General features: G+C 42.4%; 1 protein-coding gene across 1 annotated transcript; it reads left to right on the top strand.

Annotated features, from left to right (window-relative positions):
* Positions 1–1265: 1265 nt before the first annotated feature.
* FMO2 (flavin containing dimethylaniline monoxygenase 2) lies at positions 1266–20870 on the top strand. Its single transcript, XM_053659395.1, is given in 12 exon segments — positions 1266–1367; positions 6903–7091; positions 9673–9769; positions 9772–9818; positions 10050–10223; positions 12592–12673; positions 12676–12708; positions 12711–12789; positions 14043–14067; positions 14069–14406; positions 16799–16878; positions 20518–20870. Coding segments are annotated over 12 exon segments (1551 nt in total). The 5' UTR covers positions 1266–1313.
* Positions 20871–21158: the final 288 nt, after the last annotated feature.

Genomic DNA, 21158 nt, shown 5'->3' with positions numbered 1-21158 from the left:
ATTCTCTGGATCTATGAGCCTGTATCTGTTTTGTTTTGTTTTGTTTGTCCATTAGCTTTGTTTTTTTAAATTCCACATATCAGTGAAATCATATGGTTTTGTCTGAATTATTTTACTTAGCATAATACCCTCTCAGCCCAACCATGTTTCAAATGGCAAGATGTCATTCCTGATGATGAAATATCTTTTTTACTGCTGAGTTATATCCGTGTGTGTGTGTGTGTGTGCGTGTGTGTGTGTGTGTGTCACATCTTCTGTGTCCATTTCTCTAATGATGGACACTTGGGTTGCTTCCATATCTTGGCTATTGTATATAATGCTGCAATAAATACAGGAATGCATGTATCTTTTTGAACTAGTGCTTAAATTTTCTTCAGATACATACCAGAAGTGGAATTGCTGGGTCATACAGTAGTTCTATTTTTAGTTTTTTGAGGAACCTTCCTACTGTTTTCCGTAGTAGCTGCACCAATTTGCAATCTTACCTACAACGCAAAGGGGTTTCCCTTATCTTAATATCTGTGCCAATGCTTGTAACTCTGCTGTTTTGATAGTAGCCAATATGGCAGGTGAGAGGTGATATTTCACTGTGGTTTTGCTTTAAATTTCCCTGAGGAGGTGGTGTCTTTTCATGTGTCTGTGACAAGTGCACACGTAACATGGTTACTGTAAAGACACTACCACTACACTGGACCTCCGAATAGAGGCTTCTTGCTTGACTCCATAACTAGCACAGTCCTTGGAGCTTCAGCTGACAGAAGGCTGGAGAAGCTCCTCCCTTTACTCACTGCCTCCTCCAACATTTAACCCCTTCTGACTGCCTCCACGCACACAACCCACAAAGCACACTGCTGCGGCAGACAGACTGCGCTAAAAGGCCTCAGTAAAGGTAGGAAGAGGCTGACAAGGAACAGCTCAGCCCTAAACTCTGAAACTCTCAACTCTGGGGAAAGTAACTGGGAATTTGGCTCATCTCCCTAGAACTATATCACTGATCACTTGGCTTTGTGAAATCAGTTGCATTTTGACTGTTAAACCAAGATTTTGTCAACAAGGCTTGCAGTAAAGCCCATGACACTTTGGAAATTCACTACTAAGGCATTTTATTCCATTCCAGCTGGTTATTAAATTACCACTGCCCTTTAGAGCCCAATACTCGGGCACACCATAACCATCTTCCTTTCCTTTTGCCCCACTGTAGCAGCACTGATTGATCAACTCTGTGACTAGGGACCACAGCAAAGACAGTAGTAGTGATCGGAGTTGGGGTCAGTGGCCTGATCTCTCTGAAGTGCTCTGTGGATGAGGGACTCATGCCCATCTGCTTTGAGAGGACCAAAGTCATCAGAGGACTGGGGAGGTTCCAAGTACGTGAACTCTTCTCGTTTCCGGCACAGGCTGTGCTGCTCTTGCAGGGTGAATCACAGCTACAACAAGGCTTGACTGGGGGGTTCCCTGAGCCAGTCCGACCACATGCACTCCATGCAGCCAGGCAGGGGCCAAGCACTAGACTGGGACACATCTCCCAGGTCGTCCTGTTCTAACCCACATGGTAAAGCCAGGAGCATCCAGAAGCTCTCCCTAGGGCTCTGTCTTGCAGCTCATTATTTCTGTCATTCTCAAAGCAATATACTAATATTAGAGTGTATTTTTCATTTACTTTTTATTATTTTAAATATATTTTATTGGTTATGTTATCACAGTTGTCCCATGTCCCCGCTTCACTCCCCTCCACCCTGCACACCCTCTTCCACCCACATTCCCCACCTTTAGTTCATGTCCATGGGTCATACTTATAAATTCTTTAGCTTCTACATTTTCCATACTATTCTTGCTCTCCACCTGTCTGTTTTCTACATAACATCTGTGCTACTTGTTCTCTGTACCTTTTCCCCCCTCTCTCCCCCTCCCACTCCCCTGTTGATAACCCTCCATGTGATCTCCATTTCTCTGGTTCTGTTCCTGTTCTAGTTGTTTGCTTAGTTTGTTTTTATTTTTGTTTTGGGTGTGGTTGTTAATAATTGTGAGTTTGCTGTCATTTTACTGTACATGTTTTTTATCTTCCTTTTAAAATATTTTTATTTATTTATCTTTAGAGGGGAAGGAAAGGAGAGAGGGAGAGAAATATCAATGTATGGTTGCCTTTCATGCATCCCCTGCTGAGAACTGGCCTACAAACCAGGGATGTACCCTGACTGGGAATCAAACCATGGTTGTTTGGTTCGTAGGCCAGCCCTCAATCCACTGAGCTACACCAGCCAGGCCATCTTCTTTTTCTTAGATAAGTCCCTCTAACAGTTCATATAATAAGGGCTTGGTGGTGATGAACTCCTTCAACCTGACCTCATCTGAGAAGCATTTTACCTGCCCTTCCATTCTAAATGAAAGATTTGCTGGATATAACAACCTTGGATATAGGTCCCTGCCTTTCATGGGAATACTTCTTTCCAGACCCTTCTTACCTGTAAGGTCTCTTTTGAGAAATCAGCTGACAGTCTCAAGGGAACTCCTTTGTAGGTTTCTGTCCCCTTATCTCTTGCTGCTTCTAGGATTCTCTCCTTTATTTTAGTCTTGGCTGATGTAATGATGATGTGCCTTGGTATGTGCTTTCTTGGGTCCAACTTCTTTGGGACTCTCTGAGCTTCCTGGACTTCCTGGAAGTCTATTTCCTTTGCCAGATTGGGAAAGTTCTCCTGTATTATTTGTTCAAATAACTTTTCCACTTGCTGCTCTTCCTCGTCTCCTTCTGGCACCCCTGTAATTCAGATGTTGGAATGTTTAAAGAACCTCCTGGACGTTCCTAAGCCTCTCCTCACTTTTTTGAATTCTTGTCTCTTCATTCTCTTTCATTTGGTTGTTTCTTTCTTCCTTCTAGTCCACTCCATTGATTTGAGTCCCAGTTTCCTTCCCAACACTATTGGTTCCCTGTACATTTTCCTTCATTTCACTTAGCATAGCCTTCATTTTTTCATCTAATTTGTGGCCAAATTCAACCAATTCTGTGAGCATCCTGATCACCAGTGACTTGAACTCTGCATCTGATAAGTTAGCTATCTCTTCATCACTTAGTTGTATTTTTTCTGGAGTTTTGATGTGTTCTACAGTTTGGGTCACTTTTTTTTTGTCTTGATGCACTTGTTACATAGTGAGGGGTGAAGCCTTAGGTGTTCACCAGCATGGGACAACCCAGTCACTGGATTGTGATGCGGTATGTGGGGTAGGGGTCTGAGAGGGAACAATGGCGCTTGTTCCACTCTGCCTGATTTCAGTCACTTCCATCCCTTCCTCCAAGCACACTGGGCCCTTCTTGTACTGACTCCCAGGTGGGTGGTTTTGTGTATGTTCGTTGGAGAGACCCATAACTCTCCTGTGAGGCTGGGAGTCTCTCCCAGCACCTCAACCCCCACAGGTGTTTTCAATTGGTGCTTTGAGGCTTTATTTCCCCGTGATGGGGCCCTGGGTTATGCAGACTGTCTCACTCCCCAGTTTCACCTGGTTAATCTGCATGCCAATGTGGGACTGCCCAGTTCTACCACCCACCTTGCACACCAAGCCCCTCCACAGTCCCCCACCTCGCTGGGTCTGCCAGCTACTGCCCTGTGCACCCATGGTCTGCCTGCTGCTATGTTGCATGCCCAGCATCTGCCAGCCACTCCTCTGTTTTTTGCCACAACCCCTCTCAGCCTGGCCGCCCAACTCCACCCCTCCTACCAGTGTGGATGAATGTGTCTACTTTAACTCCTTGGCTGTTGCACTTCCATACAGTTGAGTTTTCCGTCAGTACTGGTTGTTATTTTGTCCCTAAATTGTTGTCCTCATTTTGGTTGTGTGAAGAGGCACAGTGTATCTACCTATGCCTCCGTCTTGGATGGAAGTCAGAATTTTCTATATTTTATCTGATGTTGTAATTATTAATAAGCCCTATTTTACAGGGGGAACTGACTTATATAACTTACTCACAGTTTAAAAAGCCATTAAGGGTCACAGCATTAGGGTGTCAACCCCGTGTAACTCCAGAGCCCTTGTCTCTGTTCTGCACTACCTACAAAATTATCAGGTCCTGAGGGAAAAATAGGGTGGGTTTTCTTGTTTTTGTTTTCTTTTGGTTTTTGCTTTATGAAATATTTCTGATTTTGAGAACCTGGCTGGATGAGAAACTCAAGACATTCAGCCTTGCTGAGCATATTGTACCCGATCACACAGAGCCATCCCAAAAGAGTTTACACCATCCATTTGACTCTAGGATTTCACAATTTGAAGCTAATGTTTGAAAATTGAAGTACCATGATTTATTATTTGTGCAGAGTTCAGATCAGTGTATCTTTGTGTATGACACAGAAACCACTTCATATTTTAATACAAACTCTCTTTGCATTTTAATACTTAATGTACAGTAACACCACCACCACACCAAACTCTAATCACCTAGAAAGATGGCATACCCTAATATGACTAGTTTTTACCAAAGCATTTGAAATTGCAACAAAGTTATCATCTGAGCCTTGATTCTGGAACTGAATATATTTTAGAAGATCAAGCTTTTTGGCAAAAGTAATCTAGGAAATATAAACATACTGCTCATGAAAAAAGGCATCTGATCGCTGGCCTGAGTCAGCCTTAGAGGGTGGGTGGGTGGATAAATGGGTAGGTTGATGGGAAGATGGAGAGAAGAAAAGTGTGTGTGGGGGGGGGGGGAGGGTCTTTACAGACTTAGACCAACACTCAGCAAGGCTCTAGATATCGCTCCTAAATAACATGACCTGGGAGCAAATACTGTTTTAGCTTCGGTGACTTGTATGGATACTAATAATCTCTGTGAAACACAATACATATAAAGAGCATTCTATGTATAAAAGAGGCAAGATTCACAGTTAACTCTTTGAAGTTCAGGAACAGAATGAAGAAATAAAGTGGAGTCACTACAGCCAAGCTGCTAAATCACCATGATCGAGTAGGCTGAGGAATGAGGAAACGATTCTACTTTACTTGGACTGGTCTGGGAACTTAAACTTCTGACCCTTCCAGTCCTGCATGAGCGCCTGCATATAGATTAAACCTCCAGATGATCCTAAAGGACCAAGGGAAGGATGTTCATGTATCCAGACCACTTGTCACCTAGAGAATTACCATCTTGGATCAATCCAGAGGCTAACAGTGCAGGACTGATTGTTCTCAAGAATGTACTTGTTACTATAAGAAATCTTAGCTTTTCCTTCTTCTTTAGCCACTTCTTTCTCTGGCCACTGCCTAGCTGTGCTTCCTATTTGCAAACCTCAAGACCCTTGAAAAAATCTTTATCATGCATCTATAGCAAAGCCTCCAGACCCTTTTTGAGTTTGTTCAACAATAATCAAGTACAGCCCTGGCCGACTGGCACCTGGTAGCTCAGGTGGTTAAAGCATCATCCTGTAACCAAAAGGCTGAAGGTTCAATTCCTGGTCAGGGCATATACCTAGGTTGCAGGTTTGATCCCTAGCTGGGGTGTGTACGGGAGGCAACTGATTGATGGTTTTCTCTCACATCACTGTTTCTCTATCTCTCTCAAATCACTAAATATGTCCTCAGGTGAAGATTTAAAAAAGAAAGAGAAAGCAAATACAACTTCTTGTACAGAAAACTCAGGTGTGACACTGTGCGGCTGTGTCAGTCCTGGGGTGTCCAAGCATCTCCCCCAGGGCCTTTCCTACACTAGTGGGCGGTAAGCTGTAACTCAGGCTCACAGCTTCCTTGGTGACAACAGACACTACCATCTTCTACCGCTGAGGGGACTGATCTGGTCCAGGCTCATACAGCCTGAAAGCAGCAGATTTAAGGCTATGTCTAAGCACCAAGACCAGGCTCCTTCTGCTGGTCTGGGCAGCCTCTCTCAGTGCCCCCAAAATCTAAGGAACCTTGATCTAAAGATTGGCAGGGAAGTAATCACTTTTCTATGAATAAGGATGAGAAAGGTACATGTACAATTGATTTATTGTGGTCATGTAATTATAGTTGAATATTTACTTTCCTTTATTTACTATTATGTGGAAGAGACTATAGTGCCCTTTATATAAAATAAAGTCATATATTTAAATTAATTAACTTTACATTTCTTTATACCTCACACTAATGCTGAGCCATAATAGCAATTGCTATTTTGCCTGGATTTGCCTTAGTCTCTGCTTCGGCAGAAGTATCTACTAAGGATTTCTTGGTTGGCATAATTAAATTTTCTTATAAAAGCCCCTTTGATAACATGCTAATTTCAGGGACATTGAATCATTCATCCTTGGTTCTTACCGTGATTTAACATAAAGGACATTACCATTAAGCACAGCACTTCTTGTAGAGAAAATTATAAACTCAGCCATAGTGTGTGCTACCTCTGGTTCCACTGAAGCATACTTGGTAACATCTAAAGTCAAGTTTAAGGTTCAACAGGTGTCAGTGCTATTCACCTTTATTGCTTAAGGAAGGTTGATTGCCAAGAAACATAGAGTAAAGGGAGAGGATTCCAACCAAGTTGTGAAAACTCCTTGGCCCCCAAAGGACTCATTTTAATTGAAATTCTCCATTATGTTCTCTGAGCAGTGTCCCAGGGTTTATTAAAGGGGTGGAAGGTGGGTATATCCTCCCTAGGGAGAATTCCAGAAAGCGCTGGCTGTAGCAATGACTGACGTTAAGAAAGTAGAGACCTATGGTACTAAACATGGCCAAAGGAGGGTGGTTGCCACTCCCCAGCCCCCGTATGGTAATAGCCCCTCTGGGGGCCACTGTGCAAGGCCCCACGTAGGCCCTGCCACACAGGGTGACAATCGTGTACACTGCACCAGAGGGGACCACCTCACCCAGGGGTTAGATTAAAAGAAGAGTAGGGCTAAGGGATTTGTTTAATGCATGATTATCACTTTTATTTGATCTTTTAGGAAAATGTGGACGATGGGCGAGTGAGTATCTCTCAATCTGTCATCACCAGCACGAGCAAAGAAATGTCCCGTTTCAGTGACTTTCCAGTGCCTGAAGATTTTCCAAACTTTCTGCCCAATTTGAAGCTCCTGGACTATTTCAGGATCTTTGCCAAGAAGTTTGATCTTCTAAAATACATTCAGTTCCAGGTATTACATTTTGGGGGGAGTACTCTTCTCTGCATTAGAACAGATCACATTTAAATAAGAAGTTCCTCTGATACTGAAAGAAATTATGAATTAAAAAAAGTATTCCAATCCAATTCTTTGCCAAAAACTAAGGGCATGGTAGAAAAGCCAAAGAGAATGTCATTGTGCTGACATTATAAATTGTATACATTGACAGAAGAAAAAAATCACCTGTTAAGAGTAAAGGTTTGAATGATGATATTGATGGTGAAACTGCCTTTAAACTCATATTTATAACCACTGAAGAGTCCTATCCTCACTTCCCTTAAAAAAACCCATATGTAAAATATCAAACTTCTATTTCATTATTTTAAATAAACATGTGTCAACAATTTTATTTAACTCATTATCAATGAGGGACCAGTTTCTTACCTTCTCTATGTAAACAGAACTTCTTAGGAAAATGTGCTACAGCAACTCACAGTTTTCCATTCATCTAAGATGCCCATGGAAATTACGTTTGCTAATTATTTTTTTTCTGGGTGCCATCTCTTGCAAGGTAAAGATGTTCAGATCACTTTGAAATATAGCTAGAACTATCTTTCCTGTGTTTCCTCAAAAACTAATCATCAGCCCTGGCTGGTGTAGCTCAGTGGATTGAGCACGGGCATGCGAACCAGACAATCGCAGTTCAAATCCCAGTCAGGGCACATACCAGGGTTGCAGGCCAGTTCCCTGCAGGCCAGTTCCCAGCAGGGGACGCACAAAAGGCAACCATACATTGATGTTTCTCTCCCTCTCTCCTTCCCTTCCCCTCTAAAGATAAATAAAAAATTTAAAAAAAAAAAAACTAATCATCAGCAACAAAAAAAATTCAACATGCTGAATTTGTATCAATAACCTACACTCTAAGAACTAGTAACTGTGCTAAGGAAATTGAAATTACACCTCTGAATAAATAGCCCTTAGTGGAGTTTAAATTTTTAGCACATATCAGTGTCTTGGTAATTTTAGTTGTCCCAGGTTTATATTATATTAACTTATAACAGCTGATTTTGGTGAAAATCTGTATTTGTTAAGTACCATTATAATGTCCAGTTCCACCCAATGTAGTTTTTCCCCAATTCCTAGTAGATCCATCCTATAAATGACAGATTCTTTACACCAGAAGCTTTTATAGGTCCTTGTCACTTAGTTATCACTATATTTAATAGATATATTACCCTCTTATGATATGTAATTTATATTCTCTATTCTTTTAAAGATCATGTGAGAGTTGCAAGAGGACTACTTCTGCTGTTTCCTATTTCACTGCTAGAATTGTTTCCTGGAGGGGTTAGTAAAACACATTTCTGTTCATTGGTCTCTGAGCTGGTATAAGCCATAGATGTTAGGACTAACTCAAGATGTAAATGGCTCTGTTGCATTTCTAACAACCTCCTGAGTAACACTGAAGGTGTCAGTCCTCAAACAACATTTTTCTATTTTTTTAAGATTCTACTTATTCATTTTCAGAGAGGGGAAGAGAAGGAGAAACAGAAGGAGAGAAACATCAGTGTCTGGCTGCCTCTCAAGCGCTCCATACTGGGGACCAGGCCCACAACCCAGGCGTGTGCCCTGACTAGGAATCGAACTGGTGACCCTTTGGTTTGCAGTCCATGCTCAATCCACTGAGCTATACCAGCCGGGCCCTCACACCACATTTTGAATACCAAGAATCCACAGTACTTTAACTCACATACCACTATGGACTGCAAATCCGAAATCTTTCCTCTCAGCTGAAAATGCCGAGATGTGTTACAGTACTTTCATAAGCTTTATACTAACATTCCTTTTACAATTTTAAAGTTCAACAGCCTCAAACATTACCAATGGAGATTTCTGAAAAATATCAGAAACTTTGAAAAGCAGGCCTCAGATTGAAAATACTCACAAACAAGAGGCATATGGCATTCCTCTAAACATGAGGAAAGCTTGCTTCCATTTGACATTGTTCCTTAAATGCAACACACCTACGACCTCTATGTACACTTTTGAAACTCACAGACCTCCAGTGAGCTCCATGAAAAAAAATCAATGAAAAATCAATTATTTCACCCATATGAGATCACGACCAACACTGCCATCACGAAGTACCCTGTTTTGAAAATATGAAATAGGAACAAGTACCATTCGGAGTGTGACAGTACATCAGACGCCATGCAAACTGCTTCCCAAACATCTTCTCTAATACACTGTCTGCACAGAGGTGGATTCCTAAAGGGCCCTTGACAAATACTGACTGTGTCATCACTTGAATAATAAACATGTTTTACACCTTACCCAGAGCTTACCTTCCACCCCGGCGTCCTGCTCCAGTTCTAGTCTGCTGAGCGGGCCTTTCGCACAAAGCAGTACATCCTTGGTAGGCAGCTCCCTGCCAGAAAAGAATGAGAGGCCATGCTCAGCAGTCTGTGCCTTAGCTGGCTTGAAATGGGTTCAGACAAAACCTAAACAGCGTTGCAGATTGCACTCAACCCACGCCCACACTCCCAGGCCACTGCACAAGGCCCCTCTTGTGCCAGATTCATTCTCAATGACACCTTTTCCATACTCACTTAAGACAACTGTCCTCAGGGTAAGAAAACGCTCAGATTTCTCATCCTTTGGTTAGTGGGAGGTCATCATCAAGAACTAAGGCAAGGAGCACAGTGCGGTCTTCAAGCAGTGACAGTGTGCAACGGCCACCACATCCTCCCACGGAGGATGGTTCCACAGAACCATGCCCATGGACAGAGTCAGTGGGGAGGGTTCCTGGAAACTCGTTTGGTCCTGGACCATATGCTTAACCTAACATTTCTCATATGGTTTACACTTTTGAGTTTGTCAATTAGCCTCGCTATTGGAACTCACCAATAAGAGGGGAAGAGGCAAAACAAATGATTGACCCCACGAAGGAAAAGCTGACAATGCAGGTTTGTTGAAACTAATTTGACATAGTTAACAGGCTTCTCTTTTTTTCCTCCTGAAGGTATTGAGAGGTTCAAAGGCCAGTACTTTCACAGCTGCCCATCCAAGCAACCTGAGGGATTTGAGCGGAAGCACATCCTGGTGACTGGACTGGGAAACTCAGCCACAGACATTGCCATTGAGCTCAGCAAGAAGGCTGCTCAGGCGCAGTGCCTTCTGCTTACCTTGTACCATAGATGAGAGGAAGCGGGTGGGGCACACTGGGAAATCTGAGCTGTGTACTCATGGCTCCATCACTCATTAATTGGCTGATTGGCTGCTTGCTTGCTTGCTTGCTTGCTTGGGTATACTCAGTTGCTCCATAAGGTATCATAGAAAATTCTTGGTGTCAAGAAGCCAAAGTTTACCTCCCAGCTCTGCCTCTATCAGCTGTGTAGCCTAGACTGTCTCACTTCACTTCTCTGGGATACAGTTCTCTGAGTCTAAAAATGGGAAGTTTGGACCAGATTACATCCAGCCTAAGAGGCCTTGTTTCCACCCATGGGCCTTAGTGAGAAGTTGACCCATTCGTGTATTATATGAAGGTATGAGGGTCCATTTAGAAATTTAGTGCACATTTGAATTATATTTGAATATACATAGCCCTCAATTAGCCAGGGATCATGACAAGAAAGAGTAAATAGACAGTAAGACTCCCAACCAAGATCATAGACATTTAGGTGCGCACAGAGGCCATCCAACCATCGTCATCTCTGCACCTGGTCAAGAATGACACAAGTGAGCTGTCAAGGCATCGAGCCTTCCAACAGTTGATAATGTTGACAGCGATGGTTAGGAATAGCAGAAAATAAATCCCTGTCAGAAGAACACACCAAGGTGACCATGGGAAATAGCTAGGGTTCCTTTCTCCTCAAAGCCTTCCCTCCCAACAGGGCCTGGACCCAGAAGCCCTATCAGTTGTACACTAGCCTCCTCCACCTGGCTCCTTCTGGCTACACAGGACTTACTATGCCCATGTCCACAACTAGAAAAACTCTCCTGTCCTGAGTCTCACACTTGGAGACCTTGAGATACCAGCTAGCAAATGTGATAAACAAAAATGGTTCACCCTCGGCAGGTTAATAAAGGGCTTACATTGGAACCTGTCAAAGTCACCTATTGGTCAGTGCCAAGGAAGCAAGGGAGACACTCATGGAAATATTTAAATATAATCTCTTATATGTAATCAAAGTATTGTCAAGTCAACATAAGGGCAGCCATGGGAAAATACTGGATTACAAGTATGTTACCACACTCAGATGAACAATTTAACACTGGTGAGTATAGTTCCTACTTTACAAGCTGTGAGGTTGAGGCCCTTCCCAGCAAAATTTGTCCCCAAATTCTGGCTTACACCTGATGTCTGGCATTCTATGAAACTCCTCCTCCTGCACCCTAAATTTACAAAGTAATAATAACTAACAGACAATAGTTTAAACACTTTATTTTTATCACTTAATCTACATAGTAATACCATGAGGCAGGTACTGTTATTGCTCCCATTTTGCAGAAAGAAAAACTGAGACACAGAGAGGTTGAAATAACTTGCCCAAGGCAACACAGCCAGTAAGTGGTGTGGCTGGGATTCAAACTAGGGAGTAAGTTCTAATGTCTTCAATCTGGAGTGGATGATTTTAAAACTCCTAAGTAAACTGGTTTCCTTACATATGAATCATAGTTAGGTGTTTATCTAGGATAGTCTTATGCAACAGAATTCATAGAATGATAGATAAATTTTTTAGAGAAATTCAAATACGCATTTGGGCAATGGGGGAATAACAATAAGCAAGGTAAACTACATATCTGAATATATATATCAGGTAGATCAGAGATATATATTCAGATACATATATAGAAAATATATATACATTTGTATGTATATATATACATTTATATATATATATGTATATATATATATATAAAATGAGAGAAATCTGAGTAAGCAAGATAAAGAACACACTAGAAAGAAGACTCATATGTGCATCTGAAGAGAATGGGAATCACAGTACCAGTTTAGAATTTTAACACTTATAATACATAACAAGTTTCTGTTAAGTGTGAGAGGAAGTTGACTCCCCTGGTTAGTCCCACTCTAGGGAAATACAGACCCACGTGTGTATGCCTGTGTAGTCACTGGGTTGTCACTGCACATTTCCTAGGATTATAATTATTTGCCTTCAGTACAAAAGAAACTTGGGCAGGTAAAAAGGTGAGAAGAGGGAAGAAGTACCACAAAGTGTACCATAAACATGGTACAGTTTATGATTGGTGTAAGCCCCAAGATTTTCTCACGTTTTCATGAAAGTTCCTAAGACTGTTGTAGACTTCCTCTATCCATGTAAATATCACTGATACTTCTCTTATGTAAAATTGCTGCAGTGAAAACTGGAACCTACTTCACTTGGAGGTCAAGCATCTTTAAGACAAAGCAATGCAGGAATTTCTGGGGCCAGACATGTGATATATCACTTATATATGGGGGTTCCTCCCAAAAGGGGCAGTGCCCTCACCTGCCTTCCTTTTTGGTAACCAGATGTTCATCAGCACCAGGCAAGGTTCCTGGGTCATGAGCCATATGTATGACAATGGTTAATCCTGGGACACGGTCTACCACACCAGTTCAGCTCCATGCTCCAAAATATCCTGCCACAAATATTTCAAAAATGATGTCAGAACAACGGATGAATCAGTGGTTCAACCATGAAAATTATGGCCTTGAGCCTCAAAACAAGTGAAGTTATTTTGCTTTTCTTACTCATTGGCAAGCATACTCATTGGCAAGCACAGTCATCAGAGGTACCTCTCTTCACAAAAGGCCAAATGCTAATGTGCTAAGTTCAAGCTGCAGCCTAACAGTGTAGGTATCACAGGTGCTGCAGTTGGAAACCCAAACGTGTTCTGTATGCCTTCTAAAAGGTAAATACTTCAGAACATCAAGTAGTAATGGGATGAGCTACTCCAAGAACAAGGTCATGGAAAGAATGTCCTAATCCCGAGAGCTGTCCACCACTAGAAGGGCTGTTTTAGAGGACCGTGACCTTCCTTTCAAAGGGTCATAGTGAAAGTGTGTGTCCAGTTCTCCCTCTGATGACTCTTGCTTTGCTGACTCTGTCTGTGCAGCATAAGGGCTCCGCACGGGCCGCTTCTGAGAACACACTCACTGTCTCCTTGCCAAAAAAAAAATCTCTGTTCATCTCAAAGTTATACATCACTGACCTTATAAACATAAACAAACATTATAAATGTTTGTTTTTCTTTAGTTGATAATGAGATCCTTCCCTTAAAAAAAAAACAGTAGAGCTTTAGAATCTTTCAACAAGAGCTACATGACTGCTTTATCCTGAAATCTGATACATGTGGCATGTACTGCCTGGTATTTTTTCCAAATGATTCTTAAACCTCCAAGAAAAAGAATTTAAGAAATAGAAGCAGACTTCGCTTCCTCATCCAGGCTATCACATACAGAGACTCGATGGATATTTGGCATTAACAAATGTCCCCAAACTTAATTCTACATATTAATTTTCACACTGATTCCTTACTAATTATCTAAACTAATGAAAAATTTAACACATTTTCCTTTTCTTGTTTATGATCAGATAGAGATTAAGTGGAACAGCAAGATGATTAAAGGTACATAACAGGAAAGAATGGCAGAAGTATCAGTGGGCTCTCAACCGCTGCAATATGCAGGGACTGACCATAGGCACTGGCAATTCATCTAAGCCCTCAGAGGTGCTTCCTTTTTTGAAACATCTTCTATCCTCATCGCCTTCATGTTGTCCCTTTGTTGAGGGGAGAGACATGTGATGTGAAAATAAAGTCAAAGAGTAAATTTGGGGGCAAGCCAACTAATCAAGTTAGAAAGTTTTATGGATATTGGAACAACCTCTTTATTTTGAGAGCCAAACCCATAAAACATCAAGTGGGTTTATGACTCCTCCTTAAATGTCCCTTCTAAGTGTTTTCTTCTGCGTGTTTCAGATACCTTATGAAAGAAAGCATCTGAGGTAAATGATCACCTACCAAACCATATACTTTAGGGAGTCATCAAGGTGAAATCAAAAGTGAGAGAGCTCACAGAAACGTCTGCCATCTTTGAAAATGGGATGGTGGAAGAGGACATTGATGTCATTGTCTTTGCAACAGGATATGTAATCTCTTTTTCCTTCCTGGAAGATTTACTTGTTAAAGTGAAGAATAGTATGGTCTCACTATATAAGTACATGTTCCCTCCTCACCTGAAGAAGTCAACCCTTGCCTGCACTAGTCTTGTTGAGCCCCTGGGTTCCATGTTCCCAACTGCTGAACTTCAAGCTCGTTGGGCAACAAGAGTTTTCAAAGGTAAGTGAGTGTCTGAGGGTTTCACACCTGGTGGAGTTGACTCAAAAATGACTTTAGACAAGAAGGCTGCCAACCTTGGTTGCTCTCCCAAAAAGTTAGTGGAGAAGTCACAAAGACACAATAATAACAAATACTTGTAATTGCCCTTTAAAATATTAGAAAGCCATAAATTCTGATTGGCATAAACTGAAGTGCACACTATCCTTTATTTGAATCCTACAAGAACCACTAAGCAGGCACACATCTGACTCCTGGTTTTACCTATACGATGTTTATGAATTCCTCAAAATAAGTGCAAATCAATAGATACAGGGCCTACTCCACACTTCATTCCAAATTAACTCCTGATATCTAAGCAGTTGAATCTCACACATTCCTACAAAGTTCCAAAAGTATTGAAAAGTTTCTATCTGACCATCTGTGTACCACTTCCTACATCTCAGGAGGCTATTATTATCTCCTGACCCCAGGGTCAATTCAGCTCAACCAAAAGCAATGAATACCTAGCCTTGTGATGGATCCTGGTGGAACAGACAGAAATTTAAACTGATGATTAAAACATAATGAGACAGACACTTTGGTGGAGGGATGCATGGAATGAGTGGGAAGAAGAGAAAGGGTGCTTAGCAACAGCAAAGTGGAATAAGGGGAGGGCATGTGGCCAAGGAAAACTTCCTAGAGGACTGGGCCTCCCAAGTTCATAAAAGTGAGTCACTGGAGCCTGAACACAGGGGTATGAAGCCTATGGAGAATTACAAGCTGTCTGACATTCCTAGAACTTGGCATGTGAGGCAGAAAGAAGTGAGAGACTGTTCTTGGAGAACAAGGAGCCAGGACACAGGGACCATGTAAGGCATGCCAAGAAGCTTGGACAGAAAATGCAGACTGGCTCTTCCCAAACCTGGCCACACATAAAAATCACCCAGTGGACTCAGGACCCTGATGAGGTCTGGTCTGAGGTCCTGGGATCTCCCTTTTAGAAAGTTCTTCATGGGGGAGAGCGGGGGCAAGGGTAAATGCAGACAACTGTAATTGAACAACAATAAAATAATTTGTTGGGGTTTTTTTAAAGAAAACTCTTCAGTCAGGGTACCCAGTGAAAGGTTGTAAGCAAGGAACTGACACCAGAATGACAATTTTTGACACATTATTTCAGCATTCGTGGGGAAGACACCATATTTTGCTGTGTATAACATGCACTATTTTGCCCAATTTTTTAGGGAAAAATAAGGATGTACATTATACCATGGGTATAATAATCCCATGTATAATATGTACAAAAATGTAGGTGCACACTATACATGGCAAAAGGTATGTATGTAGACTGCCGAAGAGCAAATAAGGGCATCTCGGAGACCAGCGAGAAGGCAACTGCGACAGTCTACAGTAAATGTGCCACAGCCTGAGCCAGGTGGACAGGGTGGAGGAGAGCATACGGATGTGAGAAATCAGCAGGGCACAATGACTGGCTCAATGTGAGGAGATTAGAGGGGAACCAAGCATGATGACCTGCCAATCTCTGGCCACAGAAACTGGGTGTGGGCAGCACTTTCATGAATGGAGAGGGGGTGCATGGGGGAATGGACAGGGAGGCTTCAGGGATGAGCTCAGTTTTGAACTTGTTGAATCTGAGATGTCAGATGACTAGCCACATCCAGGGGAAACAGCCGTTTTTCACGTCTGAAGCTCAAGGGACAGAGTGGATGCACAGAATCATAGCTCACGCTGATAACGCTTGTGCCCATCTATTTCTCCAAACCCCACTGCCCTACCTTAGCTTGCACCCCTCTCTCTCTCACCAAGTTTACTTCAGCAGCCTCTTTTCCTAAGATTTTATTTATTTATTCTTAGAGAGGGGAAGGGAAGGAGAGACACATCAATGTGTGGTTGCCTCTCGGGTGCCCCCTGCTGGGGACCTGGCCCTCAATGCAGGCATGTGCCCTGATTGGTAGTCCAACTGGCAACCCTTTGGTTTCCAGGCTGACACCAGCCAGGGCTACTTCAGCAGCCTCTTAACTGAGCTTGCTGTCTTTATGCTCACCTCCCTAGAGCCCATTTTTCTAAGGCAGGTCTGATCTTGTCATCTCCGGCTGAAAACCTTCCATCATCTTCACAACACAGCTCAAGCTACTGGCATAGTTCCAACTCCTCAGGCTCATGTTCTCTCTCCAGCCTCAGTCTTTCCCTCCCCACCTCCAAGTTCATGCTGTAGCCTGTGCCCAAAGGCTAGCTCCACATAGAACCCAATGGGTATGGTGTACCCTGGAGTTCAACAGCAACAGCCCTGACTGGTATAACATGGTTAATGGTGAGAGTCTAATTGTAACAATCAGCCACTAGATAAAGTGATGATATTGAATCAAACCCACTACTCAAACCAGCCTTTTATATTCTAGGCTGTGTACCTTGCCCTCAGAGAAGACTATGATGGAAGACATTACCAAGAGGAACAAAAAAAGAACAGGCCTGTAAGAATGTTTTCTCAATCTTTACCTAGAGCAGTGTTTCTCAAAGTACACAGTGCTCTACCCACCTGTAAGAACTACCTAGCCACTCGTTAAAAAATGCACATTCCAAGGGCACAGCTCATACCAACCGAATCCAAATTTCTGGATGAGACTGGACATCGCATTTTTATATCCTTCCTAAGTGATTCTTATACCTAGTAGTTTAACAACCAACTACTGAAAGACAGAAATTTTACCAAACCAGAACATTTTTCCCTTGACTGAATTTCATTTACACTTTGTATGATGCCCACGTTAAATTCCCTAGTTTCTCAGGCCACCCGCACTCTGTGGTTAGATGGGGAATGGATGGCAGTAATGGCAGTGACAGTAGCCTGACTGTCTCTGAAAAGTTAGCTGAGGGACCTCCTATCCAAGTAAATCAGAAAGAGGATGTATGACATAAAAGTCAGCCATTTCTGCTTTGTGATGGAAGTGGAATGCAGTTCAATCAAGACTGAGTGCCGAGGGCTTGCCTCCTTGCAAACCACATCAAAACTACAACTAAACTGCATAACCACCACTATTCAGAACAGACAGAAACTGAGCTGAGTGAAAATCCTACCACCACAGAATTAAAGAAATAACCACACTGAGACTGGTAGGAGGGGTGGAGATGCGGAATGGGCTGGTCCCACACCGAAGTGTGGTAGATAAAATCTGAAAGAGATAACTTTTAATTGAGGGGTCCCAGCCCCACACCAAGACCACCAGCCCAGGGATCCAGTGCCAGGAATAATAGTTCCCATACCTTCTGGCTGTAAAAGCCAGTGGGGATCGAGGTTGTAAAATACAGAAACTGCTGAAGTCCTAGGCAGCTCCTCTTAAAGATTCCACACTTGGACTTCCTCAGATTCTCTTTCTGAGCTACAGTGTGGGGCAGCAGCTTGAAAGACACCAGAGACAGGAGAAGGAAATTAATTGTCTGGCACCAGGGCAAGAGCTGAGAGGCAGCTTTCTCCCAGACAGAAGTACTGGCAAAGACCATTGTTCCTTTTCTGAGCCCTCCCGCCCCACACAATGCCAGCAGGTGGGCAGCATGGTCTGAGACTCCATCAAACTGGCTCACACGAATTGCCCACCCTAGTGATTTCCTGAGGTTCCATCCTACCCAAACTTTAGGCCCACCCAAGCTGTTTCCAGGGACTTTTCCATACAAATGACTTCTCTTGGCTCATGCTTCATATTTTCCTAAACTCTCTCAGACACGTAGCATTTGTCCTCAACAAGCCCAATGCCTCTCAATAAGTGGTCCCATCCCCAGAATTAGAAGCAGCCAGCCTTGGTTCACAGTTTGCCTCACTCGGGTACACCCAAGCCCAGCACAAGGAAGTCATCTTCAGATTGCTTTGTAGCTTATTCCAGGTGGCCCCAGCCAGAAAACACACAGAGGCCGACCGTGGATAGCCGATACATCCCAGGAAGCCCCAGAGACTGCCTATCCACTAGACATCTACAAACCACATTACAGCACAACCACACAACCACCTCCACAAGCAATACACTCAAGGGGTGGACTCAGTGGGCACCAGAGGCCTGCTGAAGTAAGTCCTGTTCTGTGGAGTGGGCCCTACATAGCTGGTCCTCCACAGTGGTTGGAAGTTCACAGTCAGTGGTCACAGCCAGTCCTTGAAGCTGATCAGCCTGGGTAAATCCTTCCCATTGACCTTCTAATGGCAATCAAGTCTCAACAGGAGGGTGTACACAGCCCACACAGTGAGCACAATTCAAATACCCAGCTTGGAGAGGGGAGGCTGTGCCACTGGACCCTACAGAACACCTACTACATTAGTCCACTCTACTAAGCCAGGAAATCACAGCAGCTCTACCTGACACATAGGAACAAGCACAGAGAGGCTGCCAAAATAAAAAGACAAAGAAACATGGCCCAAATGAAAGAAGAGATCAAAACCAGAAAAAGAACTACACAAAATGGAGATAAGCAATCTACTAGATGCAGGGTTCAAAATACTGGTTGATTATCAGGATGCTCAATGAACTTAGGAGAAGGGTAGATGAACTCAGAGAGAACTTCAACTGAATAAAAGAGACATGGAAACCATAAAAAGAACCAGTCAGAAGTGAAGAATACATTAATTGAAATTAAGAACAATTTATAAGGAATCAACAGTAGAGTGGATAAAGCTGAGAATCAGATTAGCAATTTGGAATATAAGGAAGCAAAAATCACCCAGCCAGAACAGAACAGCAAGAAGAAAAATGATTTACAAAATGAAGATAGTGTAAGAAGCCTCTGGGAATTCAAGAGCAAAACATTCACATCATGGGGATGCTGAAAGAAGAGAGAAAGCAAGAAACTGAAAACCTACTTGAAAAAATAATGACAGAAAATTTCCTGAACTTGGTGAAGGAAACAGACATACAATCGCAGGAAGCACAGAAAGCCCCCAAACAAGGTGAACTCAAACAGGGCCATACCAAGACACATAATAATTAAAATGTCCAAGGTTAAATACAGAATCTTAAAAGCAGCAAGAGAAAAGCAGTTAGTTACTTATAAGAGAGTTCCCATAAGATGATCAGCTGATTTCCTAAAAGAAACTTTGCAGAACACAAGGGATGGCAAGAAATCCTTATTCTACCACCCAGCAAAGCTATCATTTGGAATTGAAGGACAGATAAAGAGCTTCCCAGACAAGAAACCATCTAAAGGAGTTCACCAAACCAATATTATATGAACTGTCGAAGGGTCTTCTTTAAGAAAATGGTCAAAAATATAAATAATAAAATGGCAATAAATACATAGTTATCAATTGAATGTAAAAATAAAATAAACAAGCAGGACAAAAACAGAATCATAGATACAGAAAACATTTTGATGGTTGCCAGATGGGAGGAGGTAATGGGGACAGGTGAAAAAGGTGAAGGGATTAAGTACAAATTGGTCATTACAGAATAGTCATGGCGATGTAAAGTACAGCATAGGGAATACAATAGCAAAAGGATATATGCATGACCCATGGACATAGACAATGGACTAAGAGAGTGACAGGTCTGGATGGTGCGGGCAAAAGGGGAATAATTGGGACAACTATAATAGCTTAATCAATAAAATATAATTTAAATATAAATATTAAAAAAACTGGAATCACATCCCATTGGAAAGTTGACTTAGAGACTTCATCCCATGAGGGGGTTAGCTCATGTTCAAATTCTCACTCTTCTGACATTTACTGAGTACCACATGCCAGCCAAAGTACTAGGCACTTTGGTAATTTAACAAGCTAGATTTAAGTGTCTCCTCTGGGCAAGACACTGGGGTAGGCTTGCATCTGTCTTATCTCATGAATCTTGGCAGCAATCCTGACTGGCTGGTACTTTGCTTTACTAAGCCGATAATGACTGTGGTTGCAAATGTTGTCACATTCCTAGAACTCCCATGTATTCATGGCTATTTATTTGACAGCCTACAGTCAATCTGAAACATAGGACTCCTGATGGGGTAAGCCAACATTTGCCAGAGGAGAGTCACTAAAAATTCATTGATTTGTTTGTTCGTTACTTCACTCTTTCAATAGCTATTGAATGTCTAATGTTCTTGCATAACTTAGAATACCTTGTGAATCTGCCCTTATTTTCTTCACCAGGGTTTGGAGAGAGCCAGACCTAGATTTTGCAGACCAAGTACATCGACTACTTGGATGAGCTCGCCACAGAGATAGGTGCAAAGCCAGACCTCCTCTCTCTCCTGTTCAGAGATCCTGAACTGGCTGTCAGACTCTATTTTGGACCCTGCAACTCCTATCAGTATCGCCCTGTGGGGTCTGGGTGATGGAAAGGAGCCAGGAGTGCCATCCTCTCCTAGGAACGAAGGGTATTGAAGCCTTTAAAGACATGTGCTCTGGAGCCGACATCTCATTTCCCAGTTTCCTTCCTGTTGCTAATCCTGGGGCTTCTAGCTGTGGTTTCGGCTATTTTATTCTAACGTCAATGGTACTAATCTGTCAGCTTTTGGCCTTATCATTGGTCAATTACCTCTTAGGAAAAGGAAAAAAATCAAAAAGAAAAATATTAAATCTATATTCTAAGTTTTAGAGTTGAAAGGAAAAGAGGAAGAGAGGTGATTGTGGAAAACTAGCAGAATTAGGCTTACGTATAAAACCAAAACAATGTCATGAAATATCTTTGCCATTTCACTCTTCCCTCAAGTTCACTAGACTCTCCAAAAAGGACAAAATAGCATGTCTAAATGGTATCACCAGCCCTGATGTAGGCAAGCTGTGTGGAA

Source organism: Artibeus jamaicensis, unplaced genomic scaffold (genome assembly GCF_021234435.1).
Source record: "Artibeus jamaicensis isolate MK-2021 breed Jamaican fruit bat unplaced genomic scaffold, CSHL_Jam_final scaffold_625, whole genome shotgun sequence".
Taxonomy (NCBI): domain Eukaryota; kingdom Metazoa; phylum Chordata; class Mammalia; order Chiroptera; family Phyllostomidae; genus Artibeus; species Artibeus jamaicensis.
This window is presented reverse-complemented; position numbering and strand designations above follow the sequence as displayed.